This window comes from Dendrobium catenatum, unplaced genomic scaffold (assembly GCF_001605985.2).
Source record: "Dendrobium catenatum unplaced genomic scaffold, ASM160598v2 fragScaff_scaffold_932, whole genome shotgun sequence".
Classification (NCBI taxonomy): Eukaryota; Viridiplantae; Streptophyta; class Magnoliopsida; order Asparagales; family Orchidaceae; genus Dendrobium; species Dendrobium catenatum.
The window spans coordinates 241,221-257,771 of record NW_021319394.1 but is presented as its reverse complement, the minus strand read 5'-3'; the positions used below and the strand labels follow the sequence as shown (position 1 = coordinate 257,771).

General features: G+C 35.6%; 1 protein-coding gene across 1 annotated transcript; it reads left to right on the top strand.

Annotated features, from left to right (window-relative positions):
* On the top strand, window positions 1-5,720 carry LOC110102549 (glutamate dehydrogenase 2-like). The gene is given in 10 exon segments (XM_020830917.2): window positions 1-329; window positions 424-537; window positions 3,109-3,330; window positions 3,445-3,519; window positions 3,607-3,723; window positions 4,491-4,741; window positions 4,928-4,936; window positions 4,938-5,001; window positions 5,095-5,181; window positions 5,278-5,720. Coding segments are annotated over 10 exon segments (1,233 nt in total). The 5' UTR covers window positions 1-221; the 3' UTR covers window positions 5,464-5,720.
* Window positions 5,721-16,551: the final 10,831 nt, after the last annotated feature.

The following is a 16,551-nucleotide window of genomic DNA, read 5'->3' as shown; positions in this document are numbered from 1 at the left end:
TACAACATTTTCTAGCTGTACAGCAGAATCCCTCTCGGCGGCGGCAATGCCGAAGGGCAAAAGCACACGGCATGGCTGGCGCTCTTTTTCTCTACTCCGTCCCTTCCAGCTCTATAAATTTCTCTCTCTCCACTATCGTCTCCTTCTTCCGATTACTGGAGACCCCTTCCTGGCCTACCCCATCCGGCTTGGTTTTACTGGCTTAGTTTTATTCCACAAAGATGAACTCTTTGGTGGCGACGAGCCGTAACTTCCGCCAGGCTGCGCGAATCCTTGGACTTGATTCCAAGCTAGAGAAGAGTCTACTGATCCCTTTTCGGGAAATCAAAGTAGGTGCCGTTCGCCTCCGCGATTTCTTATGAGGTTTCCTTTTCTGTGATTCATGAAACTGATGAGTGCTTCTATTCTTGTGGGATTCTGCAGGTGGAGTGTTCAATTCCTAGAGACGATGGTAGTTTAGCGTCTTTTGTAGGTTTTAGAGTTCAGCACGACAATGCCCGTGGCCCCATGAAGGGCGGAATTCGATATCACCCCGAGGTGAAAAAGCTTATTTTTTCACCTTTATTTCATTTTCTTTATTTATTTTATTTTATCCTCTCTACTTATGTCAATGAACTAAATCTCGATCCAATTGCCTGGGATTCTATAAGAAGGGAATGGGCTAGTTAAGTAAGCTTTTTGAACTCCAGGAAGGATAGTAGTTCCAGTGTATCGTTGTCACTGTTTACTGAACGGCGAAATAAACGAACATAAATGCTACGAAGTTTGTTTTGTATGTTTCAGATGCTTCGAACGCAGAGAACTGTTTGGTTTTGTGGCGTAATAATCTCTGTGGAAATAGAGGGAAATCCTAAAAGTATATCCTTAAGGTGGAGCCAAAAGAGCTCCTTGGTTGGAATAAAAGCGCTAGATGTTGAAAGAGGACATATACATCAAACTACAATTAGCTATTTTAGGCAAATAACAAGTTGCTGATCTCATTAAATTGAGGGCAATTTGTTGTGTTGTGCAAAAGAAAGTTTGGGATTATTTCCCACACCTCTTTTTTGTCACTATCATTCTTTTGAGAACCATATTGTTTTGGATGTGATGTAGGTGTTCATTGTTGTTTTGACTGTTAGATAAATATTCCAGATTTTATTAGTTTTGTTTCTTTAGCATTTTCTTTAGTTTGTTAGCTTGTGTGTGGCTTATCCTATAGCCTTGTTTTTCTTTAAATAAGCCCTTTGGGTTGTATTGGTTTGATGCCATATTAAGAAACATTTCTCTGTTCTGCTTTCGTTTTTCTCGGTTTTTCCATTTCTTCAAGAAGCCGTGACAAGCTTCTTCTTCAAGCTCTGGTTTCAAACGCCTCATTTCCAACATTTTGGTATCAGAGCCACCTTCCGACTCTTGTCTCCGATCAGAGTCTTGCTCAACTACATTTCTTCTTCTTCTTCATCCGCATTCTTTCTACTCTCCTCACCGGAGAGCTGCCTGGAAGAATCTTCTCACCGGAGAACCGCATGGAAGAAGAAGTTCTTGTAGCCAAGAAGATCCGATCTAGATGAAGCCAGAATCAATGGAAGTGCTACAGTTCGTGTAGAGACAGGATCGCTGGAGGCGTGAGGTTTGGCAGAGCAGGGCACGCGCAAGAAGGTCGTGCTGGGCTGTGTGGGCCGAAGGAGTTCACGGGACAGCAGGCGCACGGGGGGTTGCACACGGAGGCCAGCCGGAGACGGGCTGGCGGCAAACGTGGTGCCAGAAGGCGGCGTGAGGCGTGCAAGGGCGCTGGAACAACGCTTGGAGCGGCTGGGCGCGAAGAACGCACGGGAGGAGGCTGCTCGGGAGTTCGTCGTAGGTGATTCGTGGCTGAGTTAACGGTTTTTTGAACCGTTAAGCCGCACGCAAGAAGCACGCCGAAGGGATCCGTAAGTGGTGAGGAGCAAATCGCACAGATGATTTCAAGATCTTGATTTCTTTGTCATGTCGATGCAAAGGCTCGAGATCGACAAGTTCAAGGGGGAGAACTATTTCAGCCTTTGGAGGATCAAGATGAAGGCTCTATTGGTTCATCAAGGCCTTTCCAATGCAATCTTTGAAGAGAATTTCGCTGCAATCACCAATAGGGCCAAGGCGAGAGAAATTCAATTGAAAGCTCACAGTATTATCCTTCTCTCTATCGGTGACGAAGTTTTAAGAGAGGTTGCTGAAGAAGATACGGCATTAAAGGTATGGAGGAAGCTTGAATCAATTTATATGAAAAAATCTCTTAAAAATCGACTGTTGTTGAAGAAACAACTGTATACGCTCCAAATGGAAGAAAACCAAGAACTCAGAAAGCATTTGGATGATTTCAATAAATTGATTCTTGACCTCAGAAATGTGGATGTGAAAATAGACGAAGAAGATCAAGGGATCATACTCCTCGGCTCTCTACCGAAGACGTATGAAAACATAGTTGACACTATGTTGTATGGGAAGCAAACTTTGACACTAACGGAGGTTAAGTCCGTCTTAATGTCAAAAGATGTTCAAAGGAAAACCGATCATAAAGAAGATAAGAATGGTAACATTCTGATCGCTAGAGGAATATCAGAATCGTGTAGAATCAATTCCAACAGGAAGTGCTTTCATTGTAACAAAGAAGGGCACAGTAAGAGATATTGTCCAAATTTGTCACAAGGGGTTGAACCAGAAGTCAGCTTGGCAATAGCAGCAGATTTGGGAGACGGTTGGACTGATTCTGATGTTTTGTAAAATATGGACTAAGGGGGTGATTGTTAGATAAATATTCCAAATTTTATTAGTTTTGTTTCTTTAGCATTTTCTTTAGTTTGTTAGCTTGTGTGTGGCTTGTCCTATAGCCTTGTTTTTCTTTAAATAAGCCTTTTGGGTTGTATTAGTCTGATGTCATATTAAGAAACATTTCTCTGTTCTGCTTTCGTTTTTCCCGGTTTTTCCATTTCTTCAAGAAGCCGTGACAAGCTTCTTCTTCAAGCTCTGGTTTCAAACGCCTCATTTCCAACATTGACTATAGTTGTTTTCTCTATTATTTTTTATTATAGTTTTAAATGATTTATTTTTTATTTAATCTTCTGAGTTGATGTAAAACTTTATTCTTAAAAGGTTGATCTTGATGAGGTGAATGCTCTCGCTCAATTGATGACATGGAAAACAGCTGTGGTAGATATTCCATATGGTGGAGCAAAGGGTGGAATTGGTTGCTCCCCTCGTGATTTGACTAAGAGTGAATTGGAACGGTTGACCCGAGTTTTTACTCAAAAAATTCATGACCTTATTGGAACTCACACGGATGTTCCAGCCCCTGACATGGGAACTAATGCACAGGTCTCCCATATTCACTACGCGTTTGGGACTAACAAAGAAATTGTAATGTCATTTGGTAATATACTTTGTTTTCTTATTTCTAAACTATCTTTTACTGGTGGAATGGTACAACAGACTATGGCATGGATATTGGATGAGTACTCAAAGTTTCATGGTCACTCACCGGCTGTTGTTACAGGAAAGCCAATTGTAAGGATTCATATGTGATGTTAACTCTAAGTTTGTAATATTTCATTATTATTAAATCCGCCGTAATCTAGTTTTCCTTATTTTCAGGATCTTGGCGGTTCATTAGGCAGGGAAGCTGCTACTGGACGTGGTGTTGTTTTTGCAACTGATGCTTTATTGGGTGACTATGGAAAATCAATTCAAGGATTGACATTTGCAATACAGGTGAAAAGATTTTCTTTTTTTTTCTCCTTTTTCTGCTTTCCTATTTCTTAGATGTTCCTATATAAGTTTACCTCGATTCCTAGCGTTCATCTTTTTGGACAAAGATTATTATGTCATAGCTTAGAACACCTAGTAATTCCTGGTAGAAATGATTGATTTTGTTAAAGAAGATTTGTTGCAAGTTATATATGCCGAATTGCATCTGGAATCTTCTTGGCCGATTAGCAAGTAAGCTTTTTACACTTATTGTGGGATTGTTTCTCCATTTTTCTGGTGGTAACGCATTTGCGTTGCTGCAATGAGGGCTTGTGAAAGCAGAGCATGTACCCCTCTAAAATTTGAATACGCCTATATAACTCATTCTTTTATATTTCATAAAATGAAACCCAAACATCTTGTGATCCCCTAAAAAAGTTATTAATTTATGTGTTCCCAATAAAAAATCGTTGGCTTCACGACTGGACATGTGATGCGGACATTCGATCATGAAGATTTTCACCTTCTCGTTCTACATCAACATGCCTTATGCCCCAAACAACTCACATTGAGGCGGTGGCTTCCTGCTTGCCTGAGCATGGGGCACAGAAACACTTGGGGTCATTTGTAATGCCCCCAAAAAAAGGATTCATATGCTAGCGTTAAAACCTTTGATTGTGTCTACCATCTACAAATATTGATCTCTTCTGAAATAATACGTCATCACATTTTTCTCTTCTCTTGTGCCAGATTCTTTAACACTAGAAACTCATCTTTTCTAGAATCTTTAGGGGTTTGGTAATGTTGGTTCTTGGGCTGCAAAACTCATCCATGAGAGCGGTGGCAAGATAGTTGCTATTGGGGATGTGTCTGGTACAATAAGAAATCCTAATGGCTTGGACATCCACCAGTTACTAAAGCACAAAGCTGAGGGTGGTGTTTTAAAGGATTTCACAGGTGGAGATGCCATGGATCCTGATGAGTTACTTGTGCATGAATGTGATGTTCTCATTCCTTGTGCGTTGGGTGGAGTCCTTAACAGGTTCAAAACGCAACCTTCTTTTTTCTTCTGCTTGTAGTAGTCGTTCTTATAGATATATGTTTTAAACCTTCGTTCCTTAATTCTCACTACAAAAATATTTGCCTTTATGTTGTCAATCTTGATACGAATGCAATAAAAATAGTATTACATTTGATCTAATTCATCTATTGATTCACATGTTGAAAGAGAAAATGCTGCCTGTTAAGGCTAAATATATTATTGAAGCTGCAAATCACCCTACTGATCCTGAGGCAGATGAGGTAAAACGTACTTGAAAATTATACTCACTTCATTCAAGAAATTTATCCAATCCCTCAAGTTCTTAAACTTTCTTGTTCAACCTGTTTTAATAGATTCTTTCAAAAAAGGGTGTCGTTGTACTGCCTGATATATATGCCAATGCTGGTGGTGTGACTGTGAGCTACTTTGAGTGGGTTCAGGTACTAAAAAAAATGAAAATCTACATTGTATTTATGAATTTTGTGATACATAAAATTAAAACACAAATGATGTTGCTCATTTTTTAATTAATGTAGAATATTCAAGGATTCATGTGGCATGAAGAGAAGGTGAACTCGGAGCTTCAAAGATATATGAAAACTGCTTTCAGGAACATCAAGGATATGTGTATGTCGCATGGCTGCAATCTTAGGATGGGCGCTTTCACATTGGGAGTGAGTAGAGTTGCTCGAGCCACACTCTTAAGGGGATGGGAAGCTTAAGAAGCTTGAAAGCTATACATTCTTCGTAGCATTCTACATGAACTCTTCAAAAAGGTCATTCATTTTTATAATTTAAAAGAATTCAAGTGACATTCTTCATTGTTGTATTGGAATATTATAGAATAATTTGGTCTATTTGCAGTCCTGTTGTTTAAGTTTAAATGTTGTTTGGCTGCAGGATTTGGCATAAATCCTTCCAAACAGTGGAAATGACAACTTTAAATCCTATAGAATTTTAATTCCCATTTCTCCTCCAATTGAAATCCCGTATTTATTAAGGTTTCGTTTGGGGTGGCGTTCTTGAGTAGCTTTTTAGTACAAAATTTAATTTTTTTCTACTAGAACGCTGCTTTAAGAAGAAGCAGTAAAAAAACCGTCCCAAACAAAGCCTAAATCTAGGAGTTCGGCAGATTTATGGTATTTTGACAAAGAATTGTGTGAATGGGAAAAAAAATTAAGGTTTACATTCTTGTCCAAAGCTCCCACTCAATTGCTTCTCTTACTTGCAGAGGGATTAGAAAAGCGAGGTGGCAAAGAACTGAAAGAAGCAGGCATGCTTCATTCCAGTTATAAAAGAAAATTTGGCCGTTATTTTTTATGGAATTTGAAGGCTTGTAGCTTAAAACTTCTGAGAAAGAGCAGGATAATTCTTGGAGGAGATGCCGATTAGACACAACAATTTGGTAAGAATTGGTTGAGAAAATAGATAGTAAATACACTCTCCTTAGAGCACCAGCCATGATGGTTCTCCTAAAGCATAAGAGTGCAAAGCTAGAGTTCCATACTGACACCAAAAGATTAGAGGTGTTGTTGTATACTGTATAGAGATTTAGGCTTCGCTTTTGACGGCTTTTTTTCTGCTTCTTAAAGCAGTTTTTAAGTACAAAATCTTTAATTTGTATATTAAAAATCTGCTTTACGAAGCAGTAAGAAAGCCGTCCCAAATGAATCCTTAATGCTGCGTTTTTGCATGCAATAGTTGGCGGACAGGACAAGCAGTAGCAAGAAAGCCATAAACCAACCATTTATTTGGATAGGGAAAGACAGGCCTGCCCATGAAATTAGCTCATATGCATAAATTCACTTGTACGCATATAAATCAAGAAACTGCATCACTATTATTATCAAATGTGAATTACATGAATATAGTTGTGAAATATAGCTCATATGCATGTCCTTAAAAATTATAATTATTCTTTAAACACCAATTTTTTTCTCATTCGTGAAATAATGAATACAAAACTATTTTCTTAGGAACAAATGTGTCCAAATTTTTCTTTTTTTCAAAAGGTACAAATCAAAATGATAAAATGTTTCTCTTATATCTTATATTTAAAAATTATTTTTCGATGTTACTCATCAAGCTTAAGACAAAGATAATTTATCACAGTCAAATATATATCCAGGAGAAAATTGAGATAAGATATCCATAAGGTCTCCATAACCTTTACAATAACACTCAAAAAGCTCTCCAACAAGAGCTTCAAACACTTAAACTGGAGGAGAAGAAGGATATGTTTTTAGAGACAATAAAGTAAAACCTCACAGGAATTTCTTCAAGAAATCTCTCAAGAAAAATCCTTTTTAAGTCTCTCATTTTGTAACTCTCTCAAGCCTCCCAAAATCTTCTTGCAATTTTTGTGAAAAGTTATGGTTAAAGCTACATAGGGTTTCTTAGAGATCAATATATATAAGGTGACTCTCATAGAAACTCAACAAAGATGGGTCCGTAGACCTAATCGTACGGTTCAATCAAGAGATTAATGTATTGTACTATTATCATAATGTAACACATGCAAATCAATGCACCATTCCACCAGTTCTAGCCCGATCGGATTCAAGGTAATCCACTGAATTTTTGCATGTAAACCCTTCTAAATGTGTCTGAGAATGTTTGGTATTCATGTGAAAGTTTACATGTGTTATGGAGTAGGTTATGGGGGTTTATATGCATGTTTTGAAAATTTGAATAAAAAAAAATTTTTTGGGCACGTAGTGCTTGGTTTGGCGGCACATTAGCTTTGTGCTTCTAGAATTTAACCATTTAAATTTAATGCTATAGCATTGACTATTCAATATGAACCTATTAAGATGAATGTGGTAGCAAATGCTCTAAGCAGGAAGTCTTAGAGGATATCGAGCATGTTACTTATGATGAATATATAATTCTTGATATGAAAATGCTACAGTTAGAAGTAATTTCTTCTCTTTATCAAGATTATGATATTCTGGCTCAGATAATTATTCAACTATCTCTATAAAAACGGATTCAAGAGATTCAGAAGCCATATCTAGAGCATCTAAAACTGATTGATCAAATCAAGTCTTATAAGAAATCTGAAATGCGATAATCTAATTATATAGTTTTTATAAAAGAATAGAATATGTATTTTGAGTTCTAAAAAAATGTAAAATGTTATTATGCATGAAGCTCGTTATTCATGCTACACTATTCATTCGGGAAGTAGCAAAATGTATTGTGATATGAAATGTATGTTTTAGCGGCTTGGATTAAAGATGAATGTAACATATTTTATTTTAAAATGCAAAGCTTGTCAATTAGTGAAAGCAAAATATCAATGACTGAAAAGTTTTTTTTTTTTGGTAATCGTTTCCTATTCTAGTGTGAGAATTGGAAGAAATAACAATGGATTTCGCTATAGGATTTCCCAAGTCGAGATAGGGACATGATGCCATCAGGGTTGAGGTAGATCGTCTGATGAAGTCCACTTATTTCACTTTGATCTATTAGTCTAATTGGTGGACAAATTGACATAAGTCTACACATGAAATTATCTAATTTCATTTTGATGGAAATGCTACAGTCAGAAGTGATTGTTTCTCTTGATCGAGATTATGATATTCTAGCTTAGATGATTATTCAACTATCTATATAAGAAATGATTCAAGAGGTCCAGAAACCAGATCTAGAGCATCTAAAATTGATTGATCAAATCAAGTCATATAAGAAATCTAAAATTCGATCATCTGAGTATATAGTTATTTTATAAAAGAATATAAAATGGGTTTTGAGTTCTAAAAAAAATCTAACATGTTATTCTGCATGAAGCTCATTATTCATGCTACACTATTCATTCGAGAAGCAGCAAAATGTACTGTGATCTAAAAGGTATATTCTAGTGGTCTGGATTAAAAAAGGATGTGACATATTTTATTTCAAAATGCAAAGCTTGTCAATTAGTGAAAGCAAAATATCAAAGACCAAAAAGGTTTTTTTGTAATTATTTCCCATTCTAGTGTGAGAATTGGAAGAAATAACGATGGATTTCGCTATGGGATTTCCCAAGTCAAGATAGGGGCATGATGCCATCAGGGTTGAGGTAGATCGTCTGATGAAGTCTACTCATTTCATTTTGATCTATTAGTCTGATTTGGTGGACAGATTGACATAAGTATACACACATGAAATTATCTAATTGCACGAGATATCAAAGCTAGTCATTTATGGTAGAGATGATAGGTTCATATCCATATTTTAGAGGGGTATTACATAAAGTCTGATCATTAAACTACATTTTAGTATGATTTTTCATTCATAAACTAACAAACAGTCTAAGACATGATTATTAATATATTGAAAGATATTCTAAAATTTTGTGTTCTGGACTTTAGTTGTGATTAGGCGGATCATATCCTTTTGATCGAATTTATCTGCAATAACTGATTTCAATCAAGCATAGCTATGACCCCTTATGAAGCACTATTTTATAAGAAGTACAAAACCCCTCCGTCTTAGATAGAAGTGGGTGAAAGGAATTTGATAAGACCATATTTGGTGAATGACATTACTAAAAATATATGTCTTATTAGGGATAGATTAAAAGATGTGCAGGAAAAACATAAACAATATTATGATGGTAAGCACTAGGCTTTAAATTTTCACATTGGAGATTTCGTGCTCATGAAAGTCAGGCCAATGATAAGCATTAGTAGGTCTGGTAAAGAAAGTAAGTTGAGTTCAAGATATGTTGGACTATTTAAAGTAATTGAGATGATTAAAAATCTGCCTATAAATTGCAGATGTCATATTATATGTCTAACATTCTCAATATATTTGATGTGTAGCTTTTGAGAAAAAAAGTATCTACTTAAGAAAATTAAATATTTATATAAGAAGTTATGATACGTCCAAATCTGAGTTGCATGAAAGAATCATAAAAATTTTTGGTATATAATGTGAAAAAATTAAGAAATAAATATATTCTAATGATTACGGTACAATGGAAGAACATAACAAAAAAAAGAAGTTGCAGGAAAAAAATATGAGATGTGTAATTTACATTCTGATATGTTTCAATGAAGAATTATAACACCTATAGATCAGTGCAGTGTTCCTCCTATTTTGAATTGATCTGATTCAAGGTAATCCGCTAATTTTTTTGCATTTGAATCTTCATGTATGTGTCTAAGAATGTTTGATATGCATGTGAATGTCTACACGTGTTCTTGAGTGGATCCTAAGGGCATGTGTGCATTTTTTTTTAAATTTAGAAATTTTTTCTTAGGGCGTCGCAGCGCTGGGTTAGGCTGCCGTGCGACGCTTATGTTGGGCACCGCGATGCTTGGCCAAATTTTTATGTTAAAAATATAATTTTCTGCTGTTTGATTCATTTCCATCCAATTAAGGTAGCTAGTTAGAGAGAGACTAGAGAGAGAAGCTATTTTCGACAATTTTGATCCATTTTTAATTGATGGCCTGGTTCTGAAAGTTGTCCAACTCGAGTTAAGTTGTGTTTTTCTTTATCTACATTATGTTCTAGTGTTGGCATTGAGAATAAGGGTTTATTTTCCAATATTCTAGCACGTGTTATAAGGGACTAAACTCTCTGAATTCTATTCAAATGAGAGGTACAAGAGTCTAAGAGAAATCTATTATATTATACTATGATATATAAAGTACATGTTTATTTACTTTCAGTGCAAAGTCGATTTTAATTAATATATCTATAAGTAATATCAGGCTCAGTTTATTGCATTTATTATAAAGCTGCTTTTAAATTCAATTAAATGAATAATAAATGAATTATTTGGAAGCTTAGATCATTGAGTGTTTCATGTGAACTATGTTGGCTCACACTTTATATGTATTTTGTTTCTAAGGTCTGGAAAAGGAAAAGAACCAGTTGAGTAACTGATTCATAATTTGATTTGTTTGAGTCTATATAAATATATATATATATATATAGTTTGAGTCTATATATATATATTGTGTACAACCATAGCTAGTTCTGTAAATTTTTTTGTTTTGTATTTCAATATGTAGCAATATGCACTATAGTATAAGCGTTGTATATATTTTTTGATAAGAAATGAAAAGAATATAGTGAATGGGTTATTTTTTATATACTGAAAGTTGTCGACAGCTTTATAATATATTGTTCATTTTAAGTTTAATTGAAGGGAGAAAATTTGAATAGTTTTCATAAAACTTTGATGTTGGGTTGGCTTGTTGCAAGCCGACATGATAAAACTTATTTCATCTGTGGGCCTTATAAGATTGGGTTGTGACACATAATAAGTTTGAAACTCTAAAAACCCTTACATGTTCAATCAAACAGGATTATATGGATTGTATTATACGATCCGTTTAATATATTCCACCAGTACATTGGATTGATTTGTTCTATTATTATTATTGACCAAAAAGCTCGTTATTTATTTGAATTGTGCGATATTATTCTCACAATATGATATTTTGCCAATTTGATTTTAGTTGTTGTTATGAATTTTCACGTCCTGATATTGTAATTCTCATTGATAATCATGCAATAAGATGGTAAGCATATATTATGATGTGCAAAAAATTAAATTTACATACTTATCGATATATCATCAGAAAATTATCTTGATCGAGCATGAATCTCAAGGCAAAATCAAGTTAAAATTTAAAAAATTAAATCTGAGAAAATTTGAACTCCGATTCCAGCAAACTTATAGTCGAACTGAATGTCTAAAAAAAACATGCACAACGACACCAAATTCGACCCAATCCAAGCTCAAATAGATCCAAATCAAAGACCCAAAGCATATTTAAAAGGTTCAAACCATAATTTGGATTACCAAACGGTTTCCAAACTTGACATGCTTATAGTCAAATAAAGTGCTTCAATGAGACAAATCTAACGAGCCTAAGATCATTGAATTAGATCATTGAATTCTGATATCATTAAGATATTCAAATGCTCAATAAATGGTCCACGGTCAAGCGAATCAACATTGGCCGCCCATTCAAATCACTCCCAATTTACCCTTGATTTTCTTCCTATTTATTGGTCATGACGCTCTCAAAAGTTATAAATAGAATCCTCATTCTCACAAGAGTGGACCCAAGCAAGGACGATAAGGAAGAAGAGAAACTTGAGTTATTTTGCCACCAAACTCCTCCTCGACCACCGCCGGAGTTCTGCCCGACTGTCGACTGACATCGGACTTCCGCTAGGCCGTCAATTGAAGCGAGATTTCCACCCAACCACTACACATCGTCAGATTTTCGATCTTCACTCGTAATTGGCAGTTGATTATTGTGATATGATCTTCCTCAGTTTCAGAGACGACTCAGCCATTTGTAATATAATTAAACACTAGCAGAATCATTTCAACAGGACGTTGCCCCATGGTTTTTCCTTTTTCCAGGGGTTTTCACATAAAAAATGATGATGTTTCATTTTTCTTCTATTTGTGTGTTGGATATCCATACAACACTCAGAAGAAAATTCCTAACTCTATCATTGTGTATATTATAGCCTACAACACTTATATAAAAAAACAAATAATGGTTTGTTCAATCTTGACTACAAATGATCGTACAATCCAATCTGAGTCGTATATTATAATTAGTTTTACACATTTAATTTATATTTTCTCTTCGTTAACACAACTTGATTTTTCAAAATTGCCTAAATACCACGCTTATTGTACAATGCGATCTACAATAAATCAAGCATTTTACTTTACAATTACTTTTTGTTTTAATATGTTTTTTTCTCTTGTGTGTACGGGCTTGTGGTTCCATAAATCATGCCTAAAACAATATAAGAATACTTAAAATACAATAATTTTTTTTGTTGGTCATTTTTTTCCCAACAACCCTTCTCCAATTTAGGCTAAAAATGCTTATGTGATTGCTAGCCAATGCATGCGTCCAGCATTATTTGGCCTTCGCCTTTGATTTATTTGAAATGCACAATGCGTTCAACATTACCAAGCTCATGGGGTCCAAATGGCTAAGCTTGAATGGACGAATACTATATGTTCGACCAAGTGAATTTAAGAAAATTTATCTTGTCCACAATGATTTAGAACATTTATATCCAACTCGACATCAAAGTTAATTATTTTTTCAATAACGATATTATTGCTTTTACTAGTTAAAAAAATGAGACATCACATATGATATTAGCGGTTCCAAAATATTAAAGCTAAGGATATTGATGACCTTGTGAGCTTATTTAGAGTCATATTTGGTTTGGTTTGGTAGATGTGCCAAGTATCACTAGTAGATTCTTGTTGTTTTAGGGATATAAGTTGCATGCATTGGTTGTTGCACATTGATAGATGAATCCATATTAGAGCAACAAGTCCAAGAAAATTAGAAGTGGACTTCAAGTTGTGGATATGAGTTGACAAGTGATGGGTGTTTGCTCAAGGGAGTTGAGAGTTGCTTAGAGGGTGTTGGGTGCCATGCATGGGCTTGAGAGAATTGAGCAATGGGTATAAACTCGTGAGAGTTGCTCAAAATGATATATTTGTGAGTGGCAGTTAAATGAGTATATGAGAGAATATATGGTGTCAGACGGATTTAGCTTTGGCTTATAGAACATTGAGATGTTGATAATGTTGGTTCTACTAAATTACTTTACACGTAGATTTACAAGGCTAACTGTGAAAAAAGAGGCAATATAGTCCGCTTTCTATCGATTCACTTTCAAATTAAATTCAATTTTAGAGTTTATGCTATAAAAATATATTTTGAATTAATGACTTCCAACAAAAAGAAAAATATTTTGTATTTTAGAACTCGTTTGCAAACTTCGGAAGTCTCTATATGGCTTAAAACAAGCACCACACCAATGATTCAACAAATTAACGGGCTTTCTTCAATCACAAGGATTCGGGTTCAGTCGTTCTGATCCTTCATTACTTCTTTTAAATAAAAACGGCATTCATATCTACATCCTCATTTACGTTGATGACTTTCTTGTGACAGGTAACGACGAAGCCGCCATCAAGAACCTCCTCAGCCAGCTACATACGCAATTTGACCTCAAACAGCTCGGCCAAATATCGTTGTTTCTCGGTATCTAGGTGATTCAATCCACATCTGGGTATTTTCTCTCACAACAGCACTATGCTACTAAGCTTCTTCAAGACGCATGTTACGCAGACTGTAAATCTGCGCCGACCCCCGTGACTCCGGCTAGCAAACAAATTACATCCTTCATTCAACCTTTAAGCGATCCAACGTTCTACCGCAAGCTCGTTGGATCCCTCCAATATCTATCCATCACCCGACCGGATATAGCCTTTGCAACCAATCAAGTCTGCCAACATATGCAATGTCCAACTGATCACGACGTCAAGGCCCTCAAGCGTCTTCTTCGCTACATCAAGGGTACTGTCGACTACGGACTGTCGATCACTCCCGGACCACTCGAATTACACACATATACGGATGCGAACTGGGCATCCGACAAATCCGACCGCAAGTCCATCTCCGGCTATTGCACCTTCCTAGGTCCGATGCTCATCTCTTGGACAGTCAAAAAGCAAGTCACCGTCGCCAAAACCTCCACAGAGGCGGAATACCGGTCTCTCTCCGCTGCCACATCCAAGGTCATCTGGCTTCGCCGTCTTGCCGACGAATTCAGCATTCCGCAGTCGTCGACGACCACAATTTACTGCGACAACACCTCCGCCATCGCAATCTCAAAGAACCCTGTCTTCCACAACCGAACGAAACACATCGATATTGACTACCACTTCATTCGTCAACACATCAGCTCCAAAGCCATTTAACTGGCACACATCTCCTCCAAATATCAAATTGCAGATATTTTAACAAAGTCTTTCTCCATAACTCGGTTTACAGAGCTTCGCGACAAGCTGACCATTCGTCCAACGAACGCTCAGCTTGTGGGAGGATATTAGCATACTAAGCATATATCTGTATTTAATTATGTTACTTAGTCTATATTACGGTTTTACCTTATGTAACCTCTATATAAAGATGCTTGTATCTACGGTATCATTATTCAATACAATACATTTCTATTTCTCTGATTCAGACCTGCTTCTCCTTCTTCTTCCTTCTGCTTCTTCTTCTTTCCTTTCTTGAAGCTTTCCTCTCAATTTGGCCTTCGCCTTTGATTTTTTTTAAATGTTATCTTAAAATAAAAAGACATGCACGTACAAATTCATTAGCTCAACATTATAACCAACAGTATTTCTGTATTTGTAATTCTCAAAACATTAGTATCGTTATCAAGCTCATGGGTCCAAATGGCTTAAGCTTGAATGGACGAATAATATATGTTCGACAAAGTGAATTTAAGAAAACATATCTTGTATATAATGATTTAGAACCTTTATATCCAACTCTACACCAAAGTTAATTATTTTTTCAATAAGGATATTGTTGCTTTTACTAGTTAAAAAAATGAGACTTCACATATGATAGGGGGGCAAACGAGTCGAGTCGAGTCGAGTTTAGGTCCTTATCGAGCCAAGCTAATTAGTTGGAAAGCGAGCTCGAACTCGAGCTCGTCTCGTTGTAAACGAGCTCGAGCCGGCTTGCAAGTCTTGGGCGGGAATTTTTAAATTTAGGCGAGATTTTTAAAAATTAGGCGGGATTTTTAAAATTTAAACGGGAATTTTCAAACTTAGTCAAAATTTATAAAAAAAAATTATGAAACGTTTAACATTTTAATAAAACTTAAGTGGTTTTTATTAATTTTTTTAATATTTAAATTTAATAAATAAAATAAAATTATTTTAAAAATATTAATATTTAATCGAGCCGGCTCGCGAGCTCACGAGCCGAGCTGACTCAAGCTCGAAATCGAGCTTGAGCTCGATAAGCTTGACTCGTGAGCCCATAAACGAGTCGAGCTCGAGCCGGCTCGGCTCACTTACACCCCTACATATGATATTAATGGTTTCAAAAGATTAAAGCTATGGATATTGATGACCTTGTGAGTTATATAGAGTCATATTTGGTTTGGTTTGGTAGATGGGCCAAGCATCATTAGTAGGAATTGACAAGTGATGGGTGTTTGCTCAAGGGATTTGAGAGTTGATTAGAGGGTGTTGGGTGCGAAGCATGGGCTTGAGAGAATTGAACAATGGGTACTAACTAGAGTAAATTGGTCAAAATGATATATTTACGAGTGGCAGGTAAATAAGTATATGAGAGAATATATGATGTCAGAGGGGTTTAACTATGATAGGGCACCAAGTATAGGTGTTTGGCTCATGATGTTATCATGCGAGGTTGGTAATGTATGTTGGCTTATAGAACATTGAGATGTTGATAATGTTGGTTCTACTAAATTACTTTACATGTAGATTGCCATGACTAAGTGTGAGAAAAGAGGCAATGTAGTCCGCTTTCTATTGATTCGCTTTCAAATTAAATTAAATTTTAGAGTTTATGCTATAAAAATATATATTGAATTAATGACTTTCAACTTACTTAAAGAAAAATATTTTGTATTTTAGTAAAGGAATATGTATCTAATAAATAATCATGTATGTATAAAAAACTTATAATTAGATAAATACTCTATATTTGATAATGTATTGTATATAAATAAAAAACTTACATGTAATAGGTCTCATATTTGCATGAAACTTGGGGTGTCTTGGTAATATATTTTAAGTTAGAATAAGATATTTTAAATTTTATAAACGGCCATAAGGTTTAATATTAAAAGAAATGTAATTTAAGAATATTACACTGTTTTTGTGATATTAATTACTTTTAGCTGATGTAATTTAATTTTGGAAAGTGCAGCAATATTTCTTTTTAATTAAAATATTTTCTTTCTATAGATAGATGGTAGGGCTGTG